This window comes from Prionailurus viverrinus, chromosome D4 (assembly GCF_022837055.1).
Source record: "Prionailurus viverrinus isolate Anna chromosome D4, UM_Priviv_1.0, whole genome shotgun sequence".
Lineage (NCBI taxonomy): Eukaryota > Metazoa > Chordata > Mammalia > Carnivora > Felidae > Prionailurus > Prionailurus viverrinus.
The window spans coordinates 28,820,483-28,845,519 of NC_062573.1; the positions used below are offsets into that span (position 1 = coordinate 28,820,483).

Sequence of the window (25,037 nt, forward strand, 5' to 3'; positions counted from 1 at the left end):
TCAGCACAGAACCCAACACGGGGCTCAAACTCACAAACCGTGAGATCATGACCTGAGCCAAAGTCTGAAGCTTAACCAACTGAGCCACCCAGGAGCCCCCAGATTCAATGTTTTTAATGATTCCAACACAATTAAAATTTTTTCTTCTTTAGTTTTATCAAGTGGTATTTTTCCAGGAATTGGTTCCTTTTAAGGTTTCAAATTCATATAAAATTGTTCATAATATTTCCTTGTTATTTTAATGTTTTCAGTGTCTGTAGAGATGTCCCCCTTCTCATTACAGTTCATTTTTATATTTTATCCCTTTAATTCTTTAGTTTCAGTAGAAGTTACTTTCTTTTTTTTTTTTTTTTTTTTTTTTTTTTTTTTTTAAATTTTTTTTTTTTTCAACGTTTATTTATTTTTGGGACAGAGAGAGACAGAGCATGAACAGGGGAGGGGCAGAGAGAGAAGGAGACACAGAATCGGAAACAGGCTCCAGGCTCTGAGCCATCAGCCCAGAGCCCGATGCGGGGCTCGAACTCACAGACCGCGAGATCGTGACCTGGCTGAAGTCGGACGCTTAACCGACTGCGCCACCCAGGCGCCCCTAGAAGTTACTTTCAAAGAACTAGTTTTGTCTTCACTGATATTCTCCATAGTAAGTTGGTTTTCTCTTTCTTTCATTAAGTTTTGCTCTTTTTTCATTCTTTCCTTGGAAATATTTTGGGTTTTTTTTTCCCCAAACTTCTTGAAAAGTTCATTCATTTTTGTCCTTTTTATTCTTTCCATTTTAGGCTGCACATTGTCCTCCAGATGGTACTTAGTATGTGCTCAGAGTGGTATTTTAGTCATTTATTTCCAGATGTTTTCCAATTTCCATTGTGATTTCCCCTTTGACTCATAGGTATCTTAGAAATGTGTTTCTTAATTTTCAAACATACAAGTATTTTCTAGTTATCTTTTTTAAGTGATTATGGTCAGTGAGTTTGTTCTGTATAATTTTAATCCTTTGAGATTTTTGTTAGGGCTCTTTTTGTGGTCTATTTTTATAAATGTTACATGTGTGCTTGAAAGTAATGTGACTTCAGCAGTTATTGAATTCAAATTTATTAATTATATTCCAGTCTTCTTTGTTGTTACTAGTTTATTTTTATCTATTCTAGCTATTACAGAGAGAAATGTGTTAAAATATCCAACTATGGTTATGAATTTGCCTATTTCACCTTTTAATTTTTTGCATTATATCTTTGAGCCCTATTATCAAGTGTACACAAATATGAAGTTATATCTTCCTGGTGAATTAACCTTTTATCATTATGAGGTTGCCTTTTTTATCTCTAGTAAAAGAATGGTGGGTTTTTGTTTGTTTGTTTGTCTGTTTGTTTGTTTGGAGGAGGGGAGGCCTTAAATTCTATTTTATCTGATACCAGTGTAGCTACACCAACTGTTTTTAGTGAGTCTATGCCAGGTATATCTTTTTCCATCCGTTTCATTTCATCCTTTCTGTGCTATTTGTTTTAGATTTGTCTTTTATAAGCAGCATGTGGGTTTTGTTTTTTTATCACCTGTTTTTGTCTCTTTGGAAAATTTAGTCTATATTTGTTTAATATAACCACTGATGTATTTAGGTTTACGTCTGTCTTCGTATTTTATGCTTTTAATGTATTTGTCCTGCAAGTACTCCATTTTGTTCTAGCTCTTTCTTCCCTTCTTTTGGGATAGTTTTAGTCACTTGCTCTTTTTCTAGTTTGGACATTTTGCACTTGCTCTTCTTTAATGGTTACCCTTCAAACTTTAACCAAAGTTGATAAATTATGGAGTGGTAAATATCCCTATGCTTTTTTTGGATGGTATGGGGACCTTAGACCACTTGATCTCTTATTTATCCCCATCCTGCTTAGTGGTAGACTAGTTGTAACACAGTGTGCCAGCTTTGATTAGACACATATGTGGACCCACAGATGGAACAAATGTAATGAGGGAGGAAAAAGGTGAGAGAGCAAAGAATTTACTTGAGAAAATGATAGGATTTTGTCAGGACTCTGAACTCTAACAAGAAAATCTGTTTGCTTATAAAACTGCATAGCTGGATCCAAGAGTTCAAAAAAATCTTTTTAGGACTATCTCCTCTCCATCTCTCCCAGTCAGTCAGCCTTGCTTGTCTTAATCCGGCTTCATTCCTCAGATGAACTCTTCTGAGTTGTCCCCATCCCTGGCAGGAGGGATGGGATCTTTTTGATTCTACTTTGGGTCAAGGATGAGGTGGAGGGCGGAGGCACTATGAATGACAGCCCCACCTCTAACTGGACTAAATGGAGCGGGAGTGTGTGGAGCTCCTCTAAGGAACCAGAAGAGGGAAGGTGTGCTGGGAGACAAAAGTGACAGCCACCACAGTCCACTGTGCCAAGTAGTGGCTGGGAAGAGTGACATGCAGAAAAAAGAGGATGTGATCGGAATTAACTCAAACTCTACAAGGAAAAGTGGGAGGACGTCACCTCCTCATGAGCCCACTGACAGGGAAGGAGGAGTCTGGTCAGACCATTCCTTCACCACCAACCAATGCCAGCGGGTGTTTTGGCATTGTTGGCTGAGGACAGCTTGGTAGTCCACAGCAGCAGAGACGAGGGAGAACTAGCGTGAGCCTGTCTGATATGCTGAGGTGTAATCAACAGGTCAGCCGTGGCGCTTGCCATTCCCATGGCCTTTCTAAGAGAAACTTCTACATCCACAACTTCTGTTCACGTCATCCCCACATAACCATGTTTTCTACCATAAGATCTTGCTCTGTCCCTGCTCCCTAGACAGAACTTACTGGGCCAGAGCTGGATGTCAGACCTAAAAACAGCCAATTCCTAGGCTCACCAAGGACCTGTGATATGACATGAACTAGTGGAAAAGAGATGCATGTTCTTAGAAATTTGAACTGGGAATTATAGAAGAGCACTTAGCTACAGAAATGGAAGCTGACATGGTATGTAGAGAGAAGCCATGAGGTAGAGTCAGGCCTTTGAGGAGTCCTGGCTAGCTGGTACTATGAGGAAGCAGAAGCACTGAGGTAGAGAAAAGTGCGTAGAGACTCCAGGTGAAAGGAGATTGGAGCCAGCCCTTGAGCGGCTGAGCCATGTGGTGAGCGAAGACCCACAGGCTAGCTGCTGATCCAGCCCTTTCATTCTAGACTCTGGGAGACCCAGCCCTACTGTGGTCCTATTCTATAAAATCCTTTATAGTCCACACAAACCCTTATGATAAATCACCCCCCACCCCTTATTTGCACTTGCTGTGATCAGAAGACTCACTAGAACAGATATTCAGAACTTGGGAGCCGTGCCCATGTGGTTGAATTTCCATTGCTGCTGATGACTTGTTCTGAAAAGAAAACTCACTCTCTTTGTCATTGGATGGTCAGCAGCTACAAAACTTGTTGGCTCCGTTACAATAAAGAACACACCCACTCTTTGGCCTGGTGTCAGTGTCTGCATTGTTGGCCAGGGAGCTCCCCTCCCTCCCTGGTCTCCTTGTTCCTGACCTCACTACAGAAAACCCAAACTTATTGCCTATAATTAATTTTTGTTTCTAAGATTTCGGAGGGTTGGTTCAAATGCATTACAATGAAAGAAAGGCATTTAGGGAAAGAAAAGGTCCTAGGAGAGAAGGAATTCATCACCATTTATTGTGTGTTTGCTATGTGTCTGGCACGATGTTAAGTGATTTCCATCCATTCCCTCATTTCATCCTCACAACAACTCCCTAAGGTATTATTATCCCCACTTTTATAGATAAGGAAGCTGAGACATAGGATGGTCTGACTCCATTGAATGTGTAATTTCTGGTGTAAAGCAACAATCACTTGGTGTGGAATTGCCTCAAGCTGAGATTGATTAAGGAGAAATGGCTGGGAACGGGTGTGTGGTCGAGTGGGGGGCAGGAGGTGGTGAGAAAGGAGCTGGTCAGGTGTTCCCTCTACACACTGTGCCTGCCAAGAGTCCCAGTGCTCTAACACTGCATAATAATTGCAAGATTAAATTCATTCATATTTCATGATCTGTGAGTTTATGTGTCTGCAAAGTGAGGTTAGAAAGTCCTCTACCATGATTTCACAAGTTAAGAACCCCCGAATCTCAGGAAGGGAACCAGGAGGCAGGCTGTTGTAGTGGAAAGAACAGAGACTTTGGACTCAGTCCAGGTTAGGAACCACAGCTGTCTTGCTTACTAACTGAAGAGCAGAGGCACTTTATTCCTGGAACTGTGGATAAGAAGCCACTGCCTCTTAAGTTGTGTTAATTGCTCCTTGAGATAACATAAAAAGCACCTGGTACTTAGTCCTCAACACACCTTTTCCTGCCCCCTCAAGGTCACTTAGTTTATTAGAATCAGGACTAAAACCCAGGTTTTGGGATTCCCATCCCAGTGCACTCTGTAGGTGAACAGCAATGGATGGGCAGTGCATTGAAGGAGGGAGAGAGGGCCCTCAGGGCTCCCAGCCACGCTCAACACCAAACACACATCAAAACACAGCCTTCTGGTCTGTGCCATCAAATTTCAAAGCTGAAATAAGAAACAGCTGGTTATTTTTCAGGCTGCTGAAGAGCTGAGGTTTGAAGAAATGATGAAAAGCCCAGCTGAGATGTTTGTCATCTTCAAAGTTTTAGGTTTTGTCTCATTTCCAATAGTACATGTGTAGGTATATATGCAGGGCTCTTTCTTGGTTTACAGTATTTTACTCTGTGTGCTTTCAGACTAAAATCCACAGAACTCTAGAAAAGTTTACTTTTATTTGAAGAAAGATCTAAAATCATGAACCTGTTACAACTGCTTAATACAGTGTGTAGTTACTTACACTGGTGTTTAGTATGCTTCGTAATGTGAGAAGATATATCTTTTTCCCCCCTTTGTGCATACTAGAGTTCTGAGCTGTTCTAGATCCTCCCCCCGCCTCGCATTTTTTCTTTATTAAAAGCAAAATTCTTGCCATTTTGACACTGATGTGGTCTTCTCTGGGTAGGAAGTAAGTGCATTTTCTTCAGTAAACAATGAAGAACATGAAAGCTGTTTGCATAATGTGCAAAGCTGAGTTGTGGAGTCCCCTGTGTTCAAGATTACCCAGTGAGGGAGTCGCAGAACCCAAACTAGAAGCCTTTTGAGTCCCTTTTGAGTCCTCTTGTTATGGGGTAGGTTCTTTTGTGCTGGAACTCAGCACAGTTCCCCACTGACTTCCAAGTTAACGAAAGCTCTGTGAACCGATCAGTTGGTCTTTCTTCCTGACTCTTTCAGGCTTCTGGAGCTGCAGCCAGACTGAGCTTCTTCCCGTGTACTCAGCCTGGCTAGAGGTTTCTTACCCTGCAGCTTTGTGGACACTCTTTTCCTCTGCCTATGGTCTCCTTTTCTGCATTCTCTGGATGCCCCAGCCCTACCCATATCTCAGAGTGCAGCTCAGATGCCCGCTCTTGTTAAAAACCTAGTCTTTGGGGTCAGACCTGGTTCACAAGGGGATTCTGCTGCACTCTAGCAAAGTGATTTGGGGTAAGTCGTTTGTCACATTAGTTTCTCCCAGACTTAGTTTCTTCATTTGTAAAATGAAGACAGTAATACTTTAGGTCAGTGCTTCTCAAACATAAGTGTGCCCATCAGTGCCCTGGTGATCCTTGTTAAAATGGCAATTCTGATCCATTGGTAATGGGACAGTGCCCAAGATATGGCATTTCTTTTTTTTTTTTTTTAAAGTCTTTTTTATTTATTTTGAGAGAGCCAGAAACAGCACAAGTCGGGGAGGGGAGGAGAGAGAGGGAGACAGAGAATCCCAGCACGGAGCCTGACATGGGACTTGAACTCATGAAACTGTGAGCCCATGGCCTGAGCCAAAACCAAGAGTCGGACATTCTACCGACTCCCAAGAGTTGGCATTTCTAACCAGCTTCTAGGTCCTAGGAACAGCATTCTGAGTTGTAGGGCTTTGAAGGAATGTTGAAAGAATAAAATGAAATAATGCATGAAAAATGCTTAATGTGGTGTCCTTCAAATATTTGTGCTTAGTAAATGGTAGCTGTTGCTGTTTTTGTTACTTTCTGTTACTATTGGCTGATTTCCCTAGCTGGAGGTCACATTTATAGTCTTTAAACAAAGGCTTTCCCTCTTATGGCAGCTGAGTAATTTTTCACATATACTGTGGTTTTGTGTTTTTTTAGGGGGTTGTTTTTTGGGGTAGAGATACCTTTGTCTCCTACCAGACTTGAGGATAGGATCTTTGTCTTATTCCTGATTTGCTCACAGTGTTCACCACACAGTCTTATACATTGTAAGTGTGGACTACGTACTTGGGTTTTATTTACTTATTTTTTTATTCCATAGGGATCTATGTCACAGAAGGAATTCTGTGGCTAATAGTCTCAGCTATTCTAATGTACCAGATAATGATGATGGTGATTACTCATTTATTTGGTAAATGTTTATTGAGCACCTATGACGGGCAAGACAGAGTTCCAGGCATAATACAAAGCAATGATATAAAGTTTCTGCCCTTATGAGACTTGTTCAGGAGAGGTACACAATAAAGAAAAGCACATTATTTAGAAAAAGATAAGCTCCTTGAGGGCAGAGAGTGTGTCTAATTCATCACAGTGAATTTCCTCATGGTAGGTATTCAGACACTGAGTCACCTGGCCAGTCTACATCTGCATACACCCTCTGGCGTTTCACACGGGTAGTCCTTGTGGTGTAACGCCGCACTCCCTCGTGTCCCTCCCACCCACCCCACAAATCCCCTCACAGAAACCTAGGTGAAATATATAGATGTTACTAAAGGTTTTAGTCCTGACCCCACCTTGCCTGCCCATCATGACGCACAGCAAACTGGCCAGTATTCACCCCCGATTTTTGCTGACTCCTATTCCATTTCACGCCCTTTAGGTGTTAGGCTGGCGAGGACTTGGTCATCAGACTTCTCTCTCTTTCTCTCTAGTGATCTCATCCCATCCCGTGACTTTAAATGTCATTCAGGTCTCTGTTCAAATGTCACTTCCTCAGAGACCTTCCTTGACAATGCTATCTAAAATGGCACATGTGCATGCATACCCCTTAGCCTGCTTTATTTCTCCTTATAGCATTTATGCTTTTGTTATTTGTTAAGTTTATTTATTTTGAGAGGGACAGAGAGAGAGCGCAAGCCAGGGAAAGGCAGAGAGAGAGAGAGGACAGAGGATCCAAAGCAGGCTCTGTGCTGAGAGGCTCCCCAGTGTTATTATTTTTAAAATGTATTGTCTGTCTCTAAAGGTAGGGACTCTGTCTTGTTTATTCCTTGTTAGTACTTAAAATAATGTCTAGCACAACAGTAAACAATCTATGACTATTTGTTGAATAAACGATTATTTGTCTTTGGAAATTCTCTAAATCCTCATGAGGTGTTGCAGGACAGCCATCATTAGCCTGTTTACAGATGAGGAAATAGGCTCAGAGAAGTTAAAGTATTTGTCTCAAAATCACAGGGCTGGGAAGCAGTAGAGCTTGCTTGCTGAGAACCAAGTCTTAAGGGACTCACCTCCCAGGAGGGCGGCCTCTGCCCACCCACTGAGTCTGGGGACACCAGGTGGCCCAGAGGGTTAGGAGGGTGCCACACAGAAGCCCTAAGTTCTCACACTCTTGGGAACACACAAAGGGAAACAGCTTGAGCCCTACCACAGGACCTGCTCCCTCCTATCCCAAACAAGTGCCCACTGTCGTTTCTCCAGCTCCTTACAGGCTCACACTCCAGGTGCATAGCCCTGGGGGACACTTGTTACTTTTAATTCCATAGCTCAGAGGCCCCAGTGGCAAAAAGGAAGGGCAAAACTTGAATACCTTTTTTTTTTGTTACCTGGTTATGGAAATCCCTACTGCTGCATGAATCCCCATGGATTAGTGTAAAGATACAGTAAATAAAGCCAAATGGAACAACAGGGAATGGGACAGTTGAATAAAAGGAAATACTCTTTGAGTTCAGAGGGGTTCTGAGGGTAGAATTGTCAGCCTCATTCTAGATTCAGCCCGTGAGGATTGCTAGCATTGAGGACATGGCCAAGTTTGGAGGAAGGCAAGTGCTGAAGGGTAGAAAATCCCCTGCTGGCATGTCTTCCTTCCCTTGACGGGCCTGCTACGAGACCCTTAGCTTTCCACTATTGGGTAGGCTTCTTGGAATCCTGAGCAAACTGAAGTCCCAATAGTTTCTCTGGCAGGCACCTTTGCCCCAAATCCCCTGGAGACCCTCACATCATCCTAAGGGAAAGAAACTGTCATTTTATATTTGCAAAGTTGTGAGTTTCTGCCCTCACCGTTCTACCTGGCATACCTCTGCTGGATGAATCTCCTTGAAATATAGCTCTGATCAGGCCACTCCCCTCCTGAGCAACCTACACTAAACAGAGTACAAGCTTCTAAGTTTGGCATCCAAGGCCTATGCCAAACATGCAACATGTAAAAGAGACCAGAATTCCAGTGGTCCCGGGGTAACAGAACTGAGACTAACTGAGGAAGTAACTAAGAGCTAGATTTTGGCTCAGTTGTAGGAAATACGCTGAAGTTGCTACAGACAAGCCATGGAATGGGCAATCTCATGGTGTCCAAGGGCTTCATACTAGTGCCCTTTAGAGTTTCACATGCTCTATCAGTCGAGAAGGGCTAGGTTATACTATAGTAACAGTCCCCAGATTCTTAGTGCCTTAACCGAAAACAAAGGATTATATTTTATAAATGGTATGCGTCTATTTTGGGTCAGCATGGGGATTCTGCTTATCCTACCAGAGTAGCCATCATCGCAAATGTTGCCAGTTGCTATGCCAGAGAAAAACAGAGCTCTGGATGATCTTGCATAGTCGAGAAGTAGCACATACCTCTTCTCCTCAAAACTCATTGATTGGGACACATGGGTGGATCAGTCGGTTGAGCATCCAACTCTTGATTTCAGCTAAGGACATGATCCCAGGGTTGTGGAATCGAGCCCCACATGGGGCTCTGTGCTGAGTGTGGAGCCTACTTGGGATTCTCTCTCCTCTCTCTGCCCCACTCCCCAACTAATATATTCTCTCTCTCTCTCTCTCTCTCTCTCTCTCTGTCTCTGTCTCTGTCTCTCTAAAAAACAAAAAAACTCATTGATTAATACTAGCTATGTGGCCCCACCCAACCATAGGAAGGACCGGTGCAATCCCATCAAGTGCCCAGGAGGGGAAACTGGGAATAGTTGGTGAAAAGCACTGATTACCAACACAAGGTGCATTGGATCTTATTCATTCTTACAGCTGTCCTTTGGGGGTAGTATCAAGGTCTCCAATTTATATATGAGGAAACTGTAGCCCAGGGTATTAAGTGACTTGCTCAAGGTTTCATACAACACGGTCCAGGTCTTCTGACTTCAAGATGATACAAGGAGGGCCGTATCACCCAGAAGGTTGAAAGTTGAGGAGAGCCATTCATTGAGGATGCTGCACCAAAGTTTGGAATAGGGGCCCTTTTTATGCATTCACCAGGAAGCCTGATAAGCATGCAGATAATTGGTTCCACTCCAAAGATTCTCATTCTGAAGATGCGAAGTGGAGCTAGGAACAGGCCCCGGGTGATTTTGAGGTAGGTGGTCAAGAGTCACATTTTAAGAACCACTGTTATGGGAAGTCTCACCAAGTCTGGTTTAAAAATGTTTTTTCTTAATGTTCTGCTTAAGATTCTCTCTCTCCCTCTGCCCCTCTCCTGGCTCATGCTCTCTCTTTGTCTCTCAAAAAAATAAAAGATGTTCTTTCCTTTTGAGCTCTGTAAGCTGCAGTACTCCAATTCTTTCTATCCTAGGTTGTCCATTTTCTATCACTTTTTTCTCATCCCAGTATCCCCCACACTCCATAAGGGCTATATTGACAAAACAAAGGAACCAAGGAATAAAAGGGATTTTTATTATTTAATTTTTTTTTTAATTTTTTTTTTTTTCCAAACGTTTATTTATTTTTGGGACAGAGAGAGACAGAGCATGAACGGGGGAGGGGCAGAGAGAGGGGGAAACACAGAATCGGAAACAGGCTCCAGGCTCCGAGCCATCAGCCCAGAGCCTGACGCGGGGCTCGAACTCACGGACCGCGAGATCGTGACCTGGTTGAAGTCGGATGCTTAACCGACTGCGCCACCCAGGCGCCCCTATTTAATTTTTTTTATTCACCCTGGAACTTTAAGAATTTCTACACGGGAGTTTCTGTATGGATACAGGAAACTTGAATGGAGAGGGAAGGTCTTTGAAACTGGGTTTACATAGTAAATTTACGTAAGTTTACAAAAATAAATTAACTAAAAATTGGGGTGGGGGCATGATGGAAATTGACCTCTGCTTATTCGTTTACTTAAAAACACTATAATTAAGCATGTAGTTTGTGCAGGTATTCGATAGTATGTTTGGTTCTTGCTGTAGTCTCTATAATGCAGTTGTGGTGACCCAGTGTATTGCTTATTGATGGACTGCTATGGTAACTGGGAAAACTCATCTGGGATAGAAGTTGACAGTGCTGGGTGCTGTGAGATGTCACATGGGGCATACATACGGTAGGTTGGCTGTTATATAATGAACAAGGTTCAAGGCAGCAGTGAGGTAAGATGTGGTTATCAGGGTGAGTAGTTGTAATTTGGGTATAGTGACCATTAGCAATGGGTCCCAGAGGAGGCCCTACCGGGCAGATCTACAAAAGGCCATATGGGAGTCTCTCACCTGGAAGTCTATACAGGTTAGGTCCCTTAAGGTTAGCTGATCCACTCTCAAACAGCTATCAGAGTTGTCCCTAGTGGAAGGAAAGAACATCATGGATAAGGCATGTCAGAAAGTACATGTCAGAAAGTACACAGTGTATGGTGCTTCCAGGAAGAACACCATACAGTTCTAATCAGAGAAGCTAATAACTTGGGAAGTGGGAGGTAGAGACAAAGAACAAGGAGCATAAGAGATAAGTCAAAGCTCTTAATGATCAAAAGATGCTCCTTCAAGGGGCGCCTGGGTGGCTCAGTTGGTTGAGTGTCGGACTCTTGATTTCAACTCAGGTCATGATATCATGGTTCGTGAGATCAAGCCTACACTGGGCTCCACGCTGATGGTGCAGGATTCTGTTTCTCTTTCGTGCCCCTCTCTCCTGTGCACCACAAGGCAAAACTCTTGGTTTTCTGCTCAGGTCATGGTCTCACGGTTTGTGAGTTCGAGCCCTGTATTGGACTCTGCTCTGACAGTGCGGAACCTGCTTGGGATTCTCTCTCTCCGTCTCTCTGCACCCCCCCTCCTCTCAAAATAGATAAACTTTAAAAAAAGAAGAAGATAACCCTTTGGGAAGAAATACTTGGGTGGTTGATAATTTACATGCTTTCATATAGGAACTTGTTAAAATGAGGATAATAGTGTTCTTCTGATGATTTTACATTGAAGTGCAAAATAATAAAGAAAAAACAGGCGAAGCAAAGACAGCTTAAAAAGTATTATAAATGAGCTCCTTCTAATAGGGAGCTAAAAAATTGAAAAAGATAAATGTAAACCATATGGGACACAGACGATTAGAGGGGCATCTAGTATTTGGGAGAAGGAGGCTGTATCTGAGCTAGTCACAAGAAAGGGACTGTGTGAAGGGTCAAGACCAGCTAGAAGCAATGTGATAGATGAAGTCACTGAATTCAGAGAACCCTGTACAGGTCACCAAGACCTAATGGGAAAACAGCAAAATAATTTTGTTGTTGTTATCTTTTTTTTTTTAATGTTTATTTATTTCTGAGACAGAGAGAGAGCATGAATGGAGGAGGGGCCGAGAGAGAGGGAGACACAGAATGGGAAGCAGGCTTCAGGCTCTGAGCTGTCAGCACAGAGCCCAACACAGGGCTTGAACCCATGAACCATGAGATCATGCCTGAGCCAAAATGGGACGTTTAACCGACTAAGCCACCCAGACACCCCTATTGTTATCTTATGAATGAAGTGAGCCAAAAACAGTTGGAAGAGAGGGCCTAATTGAGACTGAACTACATCTAACCCACTCAGAGTGGCCCTGGCATCAGAGCTCCTTCTTCATGCAAATGACATCATAATGAGAAGAGCAACATTTAAATTGGGAAATGAGTAATTAGAGGCAGAGCCACCTAAGGTCTGGGAAGAAGTTTGAGAGGGATGTGGAATGCAAAGATAGGAAGTCGTGAGGGAAAGAAGGAGTTCTGTGAGAGTTAAATATATATAGAAGGGTTAACTTAATCTTACCAAAAGTTCTGCTGACCTGTTTCTTTTCCCATTGACTCTGGTCAAGTCAGTTATGGGTAATAATAAATCATGTAGTTATCTCCTCTGGTTTACTTATTGTCATCATTTCCTGTAAGAACCCAGAACCTGGGAAAAACCAGTCTCACTCTTGTTGTATCTGGGGAGAGTGGACCTGGTTTTAGAGTATCCTGTCTAATATCCTGTCTAGTATCCTAAACTAGGTATCCTGTTGCTTAGAATGATTTTCTTGTCTGTTCTGTTGTCCTGAATAGCTGGAGTAGAAAAGAGGGTCAGACCAGGTATTGAGCCTTCTGAAGTCAAAGTATCCAGTCCCTATCCCCAAAGAACCCCTCAATCTAATAGAGGAAATAGAAGTCTACTGAGAGGCCTTAGAAACAGGGTGGAAGTAAACATCATTAATACCCTGGTTGTGGTCTTGAAATAGTGCTTCCATTTAAAGATACGAGGATACGGGTACCTGGGTGACTCAGTTGGTTAAGCATCTGATCATGATCTCGCATCGCAGTTCATGGGTTTGAGCCCGTGTCAGGCTCTGTGCTGACAGCTCAGAGCCTGAAGCCTGCTTCAGATTCTGTGTCTCCCTCTCACTGCCCCTCCTCTCTGTCTCTCTGTCTCACTCTCTCTCAAAAATAAATAAACATTTTAAAAATATTAAAAAAAGAAAGATACCAGGACAGAAATAAACTCAACTGATTTTTGTCAAAAGTGCAAAAGCAATTCAATGGAGAAAGGATAGTCTTTTCCACAAACAGTGCTGGAACAGTTGGACAACCATAGGCCAAAAAACAAAAAACAACAAAAACAAAAAACCCAAACCTTCAACCTAAGCCTTACACTTTAATTGAAAATTAAATCAAAATGGATCACAGACCTAAATGTAAAAACTAATATTATAAAGCATTTAGGAAAAGCACAGGAGAAAGTCTTCAGGATTCAGAGCTAGGTGAAGTGTTCTTAGACTTGACACCAGAAGCACATTTCATAAAAGGAAAAGTGTCAGAAGCATAGTGCTAGTGTGGTGCTGTCATAAGGATTAACAAATAGATCCATGAAACAATAAATCACCCAGAAATAGACCCACACTGTTGTCATTTGATTTTTGACAAAGGCACCAAAACAAACCAACTGGGGAGAGGAGGTTCTTTTCAGCAAATGGTGTTGGAATAACTGAATACTCACATAAAAAATTAATTTCAATCACTACCTCGTACCATAGCAAAAATTAATTCATGATGGATCATAGATCAAAATGTAAAAATTAAAACCACAAAACTTTTAGAATATGGGGGAATATCTTCATGACATGGGAATTAGCAAAGGCTTCTCAGTTAAAAGGAATCATTTTAAAAAGGTGAGGAGTGCCTGGGTGGCTCAGTTGGTTGAGCATCCAACTCTTGGTTTCAGCTCAGGTCATGATCCCAGGGTTGTGGGATTGAGCCCCACATCAAGCTCTGCACTGGGGGTGGAGCCTGCTTAGGATTGTCTCTCTCTCCCTCTGCCCCCTCCCCAACTCATGCTCACATTCTGTCTTTCTCTCAAATAATTAAAAAATAAAATTAAAAAGGTGAATTAGACTTCATCAAAATTTAAAACTTCTCATCAAATGATGCCCTTAAGAAAATGAAAAGATAAGCTACAGACTGGGAGAAAATATTCACAAAACATCTGTCTGGCAAAGATTACATTAAAAAGTCCTATAATTGAATAATAAAAAAAAAACCAACTAGAAAAAAAATAAATGTTAAGACACTTCTAAAAGGAGATTTATGAATGGCAGTAAGTACATGAAAAAGTGCTCAACATCATTAGTCATGAGGGAAGTGAGAATTAAAACCAAAATGAGATGCCATTACATCCCCCCAGAATGATAGAATTAGACCAACAACCATAAATGGTAGTGAAGTTGTAAAGCAACAGTATTTCTTACACATTCTCAGTGAGAGTGTAAAATGTGCAACTTCTTTGGAAAAAAGACCCAGCAATTCCATTTGTAGGTATTTACTCAAGAGAAATTAAAACATATGTCCACAAAGCACTTGCCTAAGAATACTAACAGCATTATTCATAATCGCCCCAAATTGGAAACAGTTCAGTTTTCCATCTATAGGAGAACTGATTTTTTAAAACTGTGATATATTAATGTACAATGAAATAACTACTGAGCAATAAAAAGGGACGAGCTACTGATGCATGCAACAAAATGAATAAGTATCAAAAATGTTATACTAAGCAAAAGAAGTCTTAACACAAAAGAATACATATGGCGTGTTTCCATTTATATGAAATTCTAGAACAGACAAAACTAATCTATAGTAGAAAAGTCACAACAATGGTTGCCTCTTGGGATTTAGGGTAGGAATTGACAGAAGAGTCGTGAGGGAATATTCTATTTTTGATACGGTTTGAGATTATATGCGTGAATGCACTTGTCAAGATTCTGCAGATGTGCACTGTGGCACATCCACACCGTGAAATGTTCCTCAGCTTTACAGAGGAACAAAGTACTGATGCACACAACTTGAATGAATCTCCAGGGAATTATGCAGAGTGCAAAAAAGCCAATCCCAAGAGATCAGGTATTGTATAATTCCATTTACACATATCTTTGAAGTGACACAGTTTTAGAAATGGGAGACAGATGAATGGTTGTCAGGGATTAAGAACAGGGAAGAGGAGTCAGCAGGGTGGTAGGTGTGATCATAAAAGAGTAACACGAGGGATCTTGTGTCAGAATTTTTCGGCGTCTTGACTGTGGGAGTGGATACAGGAACCGACACAGGTGGTAAGATTGCATAGAACGTAATACAGACACAAAAATGAGTACAAGTGAAACGGGAGATCTGATTAAGGTGGTAGATTGTGCCAGTGTCACTATGCTGGCTGTGATCATAGTCTTGCACAATGTTACCACTGAGTGAAACTAGGAATGTAAGCAAGAGCTGTCTCTTATTTCTTACAAGTGCATGTGGACCTACAGTTATCTACAATTATCTCAATAAAACTTCAAAAAAAAATTCGGGGCACCCCGGGTGGCTTGGTTGGTTAAGCGTCCAACTCTTGATTTCGGCTCAGGTTCATGGGATCGAACCCCATGGCAGGCTCTGCGCTGAGAGCATAGAGGGATTCTCTCTCTCTCTCTACCCCTGCCCCACCTGTGCTCTCTCTCCCTCAAAATAAATAAACATTAAAAAAAAAAAAGCACAAATTCTTAGAGAAATGTCTGATGCCATGTCTGGGCAGTAAATGTAAAAAATGAGTCAGGGACATCTTGACACCACATAGCAAGGAAGCTATCAAAGATGACTGAAGTTGTATCAAAATGACTGAGGAACCAAATTGAGGCCAAAGATGGCTCAATTTGAGCTTCAGTAAGAATAGTAATTTCAGACTTGAACCCTTTAAAATAGGTTTAAAGCCATGAGTTTGTACTAATGGTTTACACACACACACACACACACACACACACGCACGCGTGCACACACACACACACACACACACACACATGCTAGTTACCTTCAAAGAATAACAGGGAACTAGTTCTTTGTCTTGAAACCTGGAAAATAAAAGGAAAGAGGCCTTTCCTAAGTGTACAGTAAAATTGGATAACCAAATGTTAGATGAGGAGCAGCATCTCCTAATGCAATTACTTCAGCAAAGAAATGAACCCAGTGATACAATTAGTAGAGCATCACCATTTTGTTACCTCCAGTAAATTTATGTATCTAAGCATTGGGCATTGGTGAATACGAACATCAAAAAAGAGACAGCCAGGATTGTGGATACTTTATGATAAAAAGACACAATGCCACTGGTAGGCTTGCTAAAGAGATCAAACCTGAGCCTGCTGAAGCCGCTGGATCCAGCTGCCAATATGCAGGAAATCCAGACGATGGGGTAACAAATTGAACTCTTGAGAAAGCATATAGTCAGCAAAATTCAGACTGAGAAACTGGTCAGATGGTTGAGGTTCTTCGACAGGCAACTTGTAAAAAAAGGGGGGGTGGGCAGGAGGATGGATGGAGAACCTGTGGGTGGAACAAGAATCAAACACACATCAACCTAAAAACCTGAGGACAAAACAGATTCTAGTATCTAGGGAAACATACTTAGGTGGTAAAAGCACAAAGACCTAAGGAAGTGATTACTACAGAATCAAGAATATGTGTATCTTTGTGGGGAGGATCACAATGGGGCACATGGGGAGGCTTCTAGAGTGGCTGACAAAATTCTGGTTTGTTTTTAACATTTTTTTTTAAGTAATCTTGAATTCACAGCCCTGAGAGCAAGAGTCACATGCTCCACTTACTGAGTGGGCCAGGCTCCCCAAAATTCTGTTTTTTGATGTAGGTTAGTAGGATGTTTGCCTTGTAAAACAATTCACTAAACTCTACATTTGCTCTGTGTAATCCATTTTGATTTACACTTTTTTTTTTAAGTTTATTTATTTTGAGAGAGAGCACACTTGAATGAGAAGTAAAGGGCAGGGAGGGAGGGGGAGAGAGAGAGAGAGAGAGAGAGAGAGAGAGAGAGAGAGAGAGATTGATTGATTGATTGATTCCTAAGCAGCTCCATGCTGTCAATGCAGGGACCATACTCACAAACCATGAGATCATGACCTGAGAGGAAACCAAGAGTCAGAAGCTTAACCAAGTGAGCCATGCAGGCACCCCTTGATTTACACTTTAAAAAGGCTGTGATAGAACAGTTCTCAGATGGCTGTGGGGTGCCAGAGGAGCCACTAAATGTCTGAGGAGAGAGGATGAAGAAAGGCCCTCTGAACAAGGTGGTGTTGGGAGAGTAGCATAGATGGGACAAATGTCAGTGGTGAGGCTCGAGAAATAGATAAGCTCATGACCTGTCATCTGTACTAGGTTTTATCCTGGAAGCCATGGGGAGCCATTGAGGAATTCTAAGCTGACAAGTGGCATGACCAGGTTTATATTTTAAAAAGATTCCATTGATGGCTGAATGTGAAGTGGATTGAATGGAGGAGGCAGGGCTGGTTCCAGGGAGACCAGTTGAGAATCACCTGTGGTAATCCAAACTAAAGATGGTGAAGCCAGAAACAACATGGTGACAGAAAGTGGAGAGAGGAAAGGACTGATTTGAGAGTGCTAAAGGAGGTGGAAATACCAGACTCGAGAGACTATCTGGGACAGAAGTAGAGAAAAGAAATCAGTTACCAACAGGAGCAGTGGAAGATGGTGGTGCCATTAATTGGGACATGGAATAAAGGTGGTAGAACAGGGGTGGAGAGATGATAATCTATACTATTTTTTAAATTGAGATAGTTTGCATACAATAAAATGCACAAAACAGAAGCATACAATGCAGTGAGTTTTTTCAGATGTCTGCACCCATGTGACTCACGTACCAGTGAAGATGTAAATATTTCCTTCACTCCTGAAGTTTCTTTGTGACCCCTTTAAGCACTGTTCTGATTTTTTTTTAAGTTTATTTTTATTTTGTAGGGGGGGTGGGGAGGGAGAGAATCCCAAGCAGGCTCCACTCTGTCAATGCAGAGCTTGAGGCAGTGCTCAGCCTCATGAACCGTGAGATTATGACCTGAGGCGATCAAGAGGTAGCCGGTCAACCAACTGAGCCACCCAGGCACCCCAAGCACTGTTCTGATTTTTATCACTATAGATTATTTTGGCTGTTTTTGAACTTTACCTGTGTGGAATCATACAATACGTTGTCTTTTGTGACTGGTTTCTTTTGCTTAACATATTTTTGTGGCTCACCTGTCTATTGTATATGTCAGTAATTCATCTCCTTACCTGCTGAATAGTATTGCGTTGCATGAATACACCACAATTTGTTTATCTACTCTTCTGGTGGTGGTCATTTGGGTTGTTTCCAGTTTTTGTTTGGTTATTTTACTATTATGAACAAAGCCTCTGTAAACATTCTGATATAAGTCTTTTCATAGGTGTACATTTTCATTTATCTCCAGTAAATTTCTAGGTTATAGCATAGGTGTATGTTTAATGACAGAAGAGACTACTAGCTTTCTAAAGTGATTATAGTATTTTATGCTCCTACCACAATGTGTGAGAGTTCTGGTTGCTTCACATCTTGGTGCTTTGATGCCTTTAGGGTTTTCAGTTTCAGCCAATGTAGTGAGTGTAACACACACATCTCTGTCATTATGGTTTTAATATAAATCAAGTAATGAATACTAATGATGTTGAACAGCTCTTCTTGAACTTTTTGGCCATTAGTTTTTCTTTTGTGAAGTTTCTGTTCAAATCTTTGCCTGTTTTTTGTTGGATTGTTGTTGTTGTTGTCGAGCTGTAGAATTTCTTGATCTTTTCTGGATACAAGCCCTTTGTCCTATACATGCACTGCAAATATTCTCTCCTGTTCTTTCATTTGTCTTTTCATTTCTTAACTTTTTTTTCTTTTTTTTTTTTTTTGAGAGAGAGAATGTGTGCACGTTCACGGATGGGGGAGGGCGGCACGGAGAGAGAGAATCCCAAGCAGGATCTGCACTGTCAGTGCAGAGCCTGACACTGGGCTTGATCCCATGAACTGAGAATCACAACCTTAGTTGGACACTCAACTGACTGAGCCACCCTAGTGCCCCAGTCTTTTCATTTTCTTAATAATGCCTTTTGAAATTCTTTTTTTTTTTAACGTTTATTTATTTTTGAGACAGAGAGAGACAGAGCATGAACAGGGGAGGGTCAGAGAGAGAGGGAGACACAGAATCCGAAACAGGCTCCAGGCTCTGAGCGGCCAGCACAGAGCCCGACGCGGGGCTCGAACTCATGGACCGTGAGATCATGACCTGAGCCGAAGTCGGATGCTTAACCGACTGAGCCACCCAGGCGCCCCAATAATGCCTTTGGATGAGCAGAAAATTTTAATTTTGAGATAAATTTTAATTTATTGATTTTTGTCTTTTTATGATTAGTACCTTTTGTGCTCTCAGAAATCTTTGCCTATCCCAAGGTTGCATATTTTCTTATGTTTTCTTCTAGAAGCTTTATAGATTTGTTTTTTGTGCTGAGGTCTAAAATCAGTCTTAAATTTTTGTATATGGTATGTGTCAAAAGTTCATTTTTTTCATATGTAGGTCAAGTTTCCCAACACCAATTGATGAAGACTTTTGTTTATCCATTGAATTGCATTGATATTTTGTCAAAAGTTAGTTGCTTAGTACACATATTTGTTCTGAACTCTATTTTCCTCATGCCCATACCACACTGTCTTGTGGCTGACGTGTTGAGGGGGTCTAGATTATGTTGTCTTTTTGTTTTTGTTGAGTGTTAAATTGTATTCTAACAGTTCAGTTACTGGCAGAACCCTTTGATCCTATCAGGCTTGCTTTTATTCTTCCAATTTGAGTATGTCCCTGTGGTATGTACTTTCTGAGTCTCGGTGTGAGACTCCATATTCTGGACTGGACTTGCATTGGCTCCCAGCTCTGTGTGATCTCTAGTATCCCCATTTACCCTGTAGCAGGTGATCTCTACTAGGTCCCATGAAGACTTGCCCTGTGCTTGTGCAGTCCAGCCTTGAGCCAAGAAACTGCCCACCCACCTCACCCTGCCTCACAGATTCCAGGCACTCAAGCATCACAGAACTCAGATCTTCCTGCTCAGTGAGACTGCCACTCTGCTTGGGCATCGTCTCTCTACCTCACTATGAGAAGGTGCCCTGAGTGAAAGCTAGAACAGTCACACGCTCCCCTCCTGTGTTTCCCTTCTCTCCAAGATTACAGCCCTGCACAGCTTGCTGTTCAGTGCCTGAAAGCATATATTCAGAGCAACTTTATAGTTTTTTTTTTAAGTTTATTTATTTATTTTGGGAGAGAGAGTTGGGGGGAGGGGCAGAGATGGAGAGAGAGGATCCCAAGCAGTCTCCACACTCAGCATGGAGCCTGACACAGGGCTTGATCTCATGACTTTGAGATCATGACCTGAGCCAAATTCAAGAGTCAGATGTTTAATCAACTGAGCCACCCAGGTGCCCCCAGAGCAACTTTATAGTTTTTCATGGCAGGAGGGAGAATCTAGTTCCAGTTATTTTGTCATGGCCAAAAGTGGAAGTTGAGGTTCTGGTTTGGATACAATGCTGAATTTTTAGTATCTGTGGAACATACAGATAGAAATGCTCAGCAGGCAATTGGGTACCCATGTATGGAAGGCCTGAGAGAGACTATTGGGGCTAGAGATTCAGATTTTGTAGTTGAAGCCAAGGGATATGATCACCTAGCTATACATACTTTCTTACAATAGTTAGAGAAGGAGGGAAGACCAATTTTCTGGGGGTGCCTGGGTGGCTCAGTCTTAGCTTAAAGCATTTGGCTTCGGCTCAGGTCATGATCTCATGGTTCATGAGTCAAGCCCCACATTGGGCTCTCTGCTGTCAGCTTGGAGCCTGCTTCAGATCCTCTGTCCCTTCTCTCTCTACCCCTCCCCCTCTAGTTCTCTCTCTCTCTCACTCTTGCTCTCTTGAAATGAATAAATTAAAAAAACAAAAACAAAAACACTTTTGTCTTAAAAAGCCTAAGAGGTATGGCTAAAGAAGGAGGTGAGGAACAGGACATGGGTGTCACAGAGACCCATTCACACTGTGAATAAAGCAGTGTTCATTTGAGAGAGTGACAGCTATCAGGAGCCCAGTCTTTGCTCTGTAATGCTTACCAGTCCAGAGCCCAGCTTTTCTCCATTGCTGCTGAGGACTTAGTAAAGTGTCACTGGGTGATTGTTATAGAAAAACCTACCCACCCAGGCCCTCATACCAATCTGTAAAGGTAAAGTCACACCTGTCACGATGACGCTCAGAAATCTTGCAGACATAATCACACATTTGTGCTTCTAGCCTTCCTGGGCCTAGATAGGTGACGGGTATGATCATCATTTTCATAAAATGGGGAGGAAAACCAAGGCCCTGAAGAGGTTAACAACTGGATTACAGTTGGCTGTGAAGTCTGCCCTATTTCCAGTTTGAGTTTCTAGTTGTCTAGAGCCTTTATAGGGTTTCAGACTTGGAAGTTGCTCTAGGTCATCTAACACAGTCCTCTTGTTTTTTAGGTGGGGAAATTGACACTCATAAATGAGAGGGCTTTAGCTAGGTATAAATGACAGAAATTCAATGAAGCCAACTTAACCAAAAAGGAGAATTTATCACAAGAGCACAGAGCTAGCTGATGGAATTCAAAAGGCAAGGATAAAGCTGAGCCTTAAGCATAGGCTGGAGCAGTGATCTGGAGTGTCATAGAGGAACTGGCATGGTTTCTGCCCTTTTCTCTGCTCATTTCTTTGTCTCCAATTCGTTCTTCTCTCAATATAGACTAGCTTCTTCTGCCCTTCCTCCCCCCCTCCCCGCCCCAAAGAAAATGGTCATTAGCAACTCTTCCTGAGTTTATGGCTCAGGAAAGAAGCCTTTCATTCTTCTCCATTCAGGAAAGAAGTCAACCTGATTCTAGAATTGCAAATCCTATTCCAGTGGAGATTTCAGTGGTCCAGTTGGAGCCATCCAGCATCCCAGCTATATGCTGCTAAGGGCCTGGGGAGTAGTGTTCCACAGACAGAGCTACCAGGGAGCTCTGCATCTCTAAACATGTGGGGTAAATTGTTGGTGGGGCAGAAAGCAAGGGCGCAGATGGCTGGGCAGCCAGCATGGTAGGTGTTTAGGACACAGGGTTGCATCAGTAACCAGCCACAGAGCCAGGACCAAAACTCACAGCCTGACCCAGCATCAGTCTTTCCTGAGGCTGCCTCACATGGGAGTACAGTGTAATTATGTGATCTGGTAATGAAGAGAGGCAGACAGACGGACACTCACTGCCTCAGTTCTCATTCCTCTTGCTGTGAAGAAATAGAGGTCCCTTCCCTGGGAGTCTGGGAAGTCCAGAGCTCTAGGACTGAAACAGTGAAAGGTGGGTTCCCTTCTGTATTAGTCCAAAACCTTGTTACAAGTCATAGAAACCCAAATCAAACTAACTTGAGCAAAAAAGGTAATTTATTAGAAGGCCATTGAGGTACCTCCTGGAAGTGAGGAAAGAACTGCATATTCCAGAGCAGCTTCAGGAGTGTGGAGTCAGTACCACCAGGACACATATACATGTGATCGCTTTTTTTCTTTCTTTCTCAATTTTCATCTTTCATCTCCTCATCTCTGCCTGGCTCTGGTACCCACAAGGTTCTTTCCACAAGTGGGGAAAATGGCTGAACAGCAGTTTGGGGGTTATATCCTTACAGTTTCTGACCAAGAGGAAAGAGAGTCTTGCCTGCTGATTCCAGGTGGAACAATCCCAGAGGAGGATTCTGATTGAGGGGATGGAGCTCTATGATTGGCTGGGCCCTGTTCTCTTGCACACCCTTGGGGTCACGAGAAGGCAGGGAATATTTTAAGAAGAGGAACTGGGGGCACCTGGGTGGCTTAGTCGGTTAAGTGGCCAACTTCGGCTCAGGTCATGATCTCGCAGTCCGTGAGTTCAAGCCCCGCGTCGGGCTCTGTGCTGACAGCTCGGAGCCTGGACCTTGTTTCAGATTCTGTGTCTCCCTCTCTCTGACCCTCCCCCATTCATGCTCTGTCTCTCTCTGTCTCAAAAATAAATAAATGTTAAAAAAAAAAAAAGGAACTGTAAGAGGGGTCAACAAAAACTCTTTGGTTTTGTATTTGCTCCCAGGTGACCATGGAGGCCGGTGGTCTCCCCTTGGAGCTGTGGCGCATGATCTTAGCCTATCTGCACCTTCCCGACCTGGGCCGTTGCAGCCTGGTGTGCAGAGCCTGGTATGACCTGATCCTCAGTCTCGACAGCACCCGCTGGCGGCAGCTGTGTCTGGGATGCACCGAATGCCGCCACCCAAACTGGCCCAACCAGCCCGATGTGGAGCCTGAGTCTTGGAGGGAGGCCTTCAAGCAACATTACCTTGCCTCTAAGACGTGGACCAAGAACGCCCTGGACTTGGAGTCCTCTGTCTGCTTTTCTCTATTTCGCCGGAGGAGGGAACGCCGTACCCTGAGTGTTGGGCCAGGCCATGAGTTTGACAGCCTGGGCAGTGCCTTGGCCATGGCTAGCCTGTATGACCGAATTGTGCTATTCCCAGGTGTGTATGAAGAGCAAGGTGAAATCATCCTGAAGGTACCCGTGGAGATCGTAGGCCACGGGAAGTTGGGTGAAGTGGCCCTGCTAGCCAGCATTGATCAGCACTGCTCCACCACACGCCTGTGCAACCTTGTCTTCATGCCGGCCTGGTTCTCCCCTTTCATGTTTAAGGTGGGTGTCCATATCCAGATAGGTGGCCTCTCCAGTCCTGACCCTGGGCTTTGGCCTCTTTTTAGTGGGTTTGCAACCCCTTTTTGTTGGAATTAAGAGTTTTGTCGTTATTCCTGTAACACGCTCCTCTGCACCAGTTAAGAAATGGGCACAGTAACAATCAACATTCTGCTTTATTCCTGGCAAAACTGTATTAAAAAATAAGCCAAGGACTCAGAACCCGAACTGCTTTGTACTCCTCTTACCCACTGGACGCACTTGAACCACAGGGGAGTAGCTAGGTGGGAAAGCCAGGTCTGGGAGTATGCCACATGGTCGCAGGAAGCAGAGAACAACACTTCATGCTCAGAGATAGACAAAGCCAGGGGAGGCTATGCAGGACCAATGACCTTTAGCATGTCAGCCCCACCCTGTGAAGGAGGATCAAGGAAGGTCAGGCTTTCACCAAGAGTGACTTGAGAGAGGCTCAGGAAATACCAGCCCAACACATATCCTCTGGTAACACAGAGCACACAGGCTATATTCAAAGCAACGTATGTATTGACGCGTTGGTAGGTCCTGGCAGAGCGGTTTACAGCTTTACCTTGCATAGAAACATTGTAATATGTAAACTTTGTACCTAATCAATAATAATTATGTTGCCACTATTCTACCAGTAACAACAAATTGTCCCTCACGTTTGTAATGATCGCTATACTACCAGTCGTTCGTTTATGGTGCACTGACTGTGTGCCTGGCGTATGCTTTACAGCCATTAGTAAGATGTGTAGTGTCATCCGGTTTTCTAGATGAGCAAACTGAGGCTCAGCAAGATTAAGTGACATAGTAAGAGACAGAGCTAGGATCCAAAGCCTATATTGATAATCTAGGTGACTTTGCATCGGTGACTTCATTTGATCCCCACAACAAACATTCGTGGTAGGTAGTACACATGGGATCCCCATTTTGCAGGTGAGGGGCACTAAAAAGCTCAGAGATGCTGCTAAGTAACTTTCTCAAATGCATAATTAGTGAAGTTAGAACTGAAATCCAGAACTCAAATTGTAAGCCCCTTTGAAGTTACATTGTGTTGGATTCCTTGGAAACCTAAAAGCCTACTTTTTAGGCCTAGATTGTTTCAGAAGGACTGATTAACGATTCCTATGTGGGTCTGTAGACCCAGAAGAAAGTTTGATTCCAGACCTTCGATGTTTCCATTTACTCTGAGGGTAAAATGTTGGTTTCAGCCTCTCCTTCCCCCTTAGAAGTGCAGCTGCAGACCCTCATAGGGTGGGGGCCTGGCCTTAACACTTCTCTGTAGCCCAGCCCACCATCTGGCTTAATGCTTGGCATGTATCAGTGCTCCACTCATGATTGTCTTTTAACTGAAAACAGGACAGGGGCTAGGATGACCTTGCCTGAAAAATGCAAAGGCCAGAGTGATTTCACAGCAGTTTTCAGTGACTTCTGAGGAGAACCCTAACAACAGCTGTGCATCTCCAGAGAGCTGGTGTTCATCTACAGAGAGGACCAAGTAAAAGAAAATAGACTTAAATTGCAGCTAGAAAAAATTAACTTAGCCATAAGGAAGAATTT

General features: G+C 42.8%; 1 protein-coding gene across 3 annotated transcripts in view; it reads left to right on the plus strand.

Moving 5' to 3' along the window:
- Positions 1 to 25,037, plus strand: part of FBXO10 (F-box protein 10) — a 55,369-nt gene that overhangs the window by 5,933 nt on the left and 24,399 nt on the right. For all 3 annotated transcript variants that reach the window (XM_047831365.1, XM_047831363.1, XM_047831364.1), the window contains one exon: positions 22,872 to 23,462. In XM_047831365.1, the coding sequence (XP_047687321.1) occupies positions 22,878 to 23,462 (585 nt within the window). In that variant the 5' untranslated portion in view covers positions 22,872 to 22,877. The remainder of the gene's footprint in view (positions 1 to 22,871; positions 23,463 to 25,037) is intronic.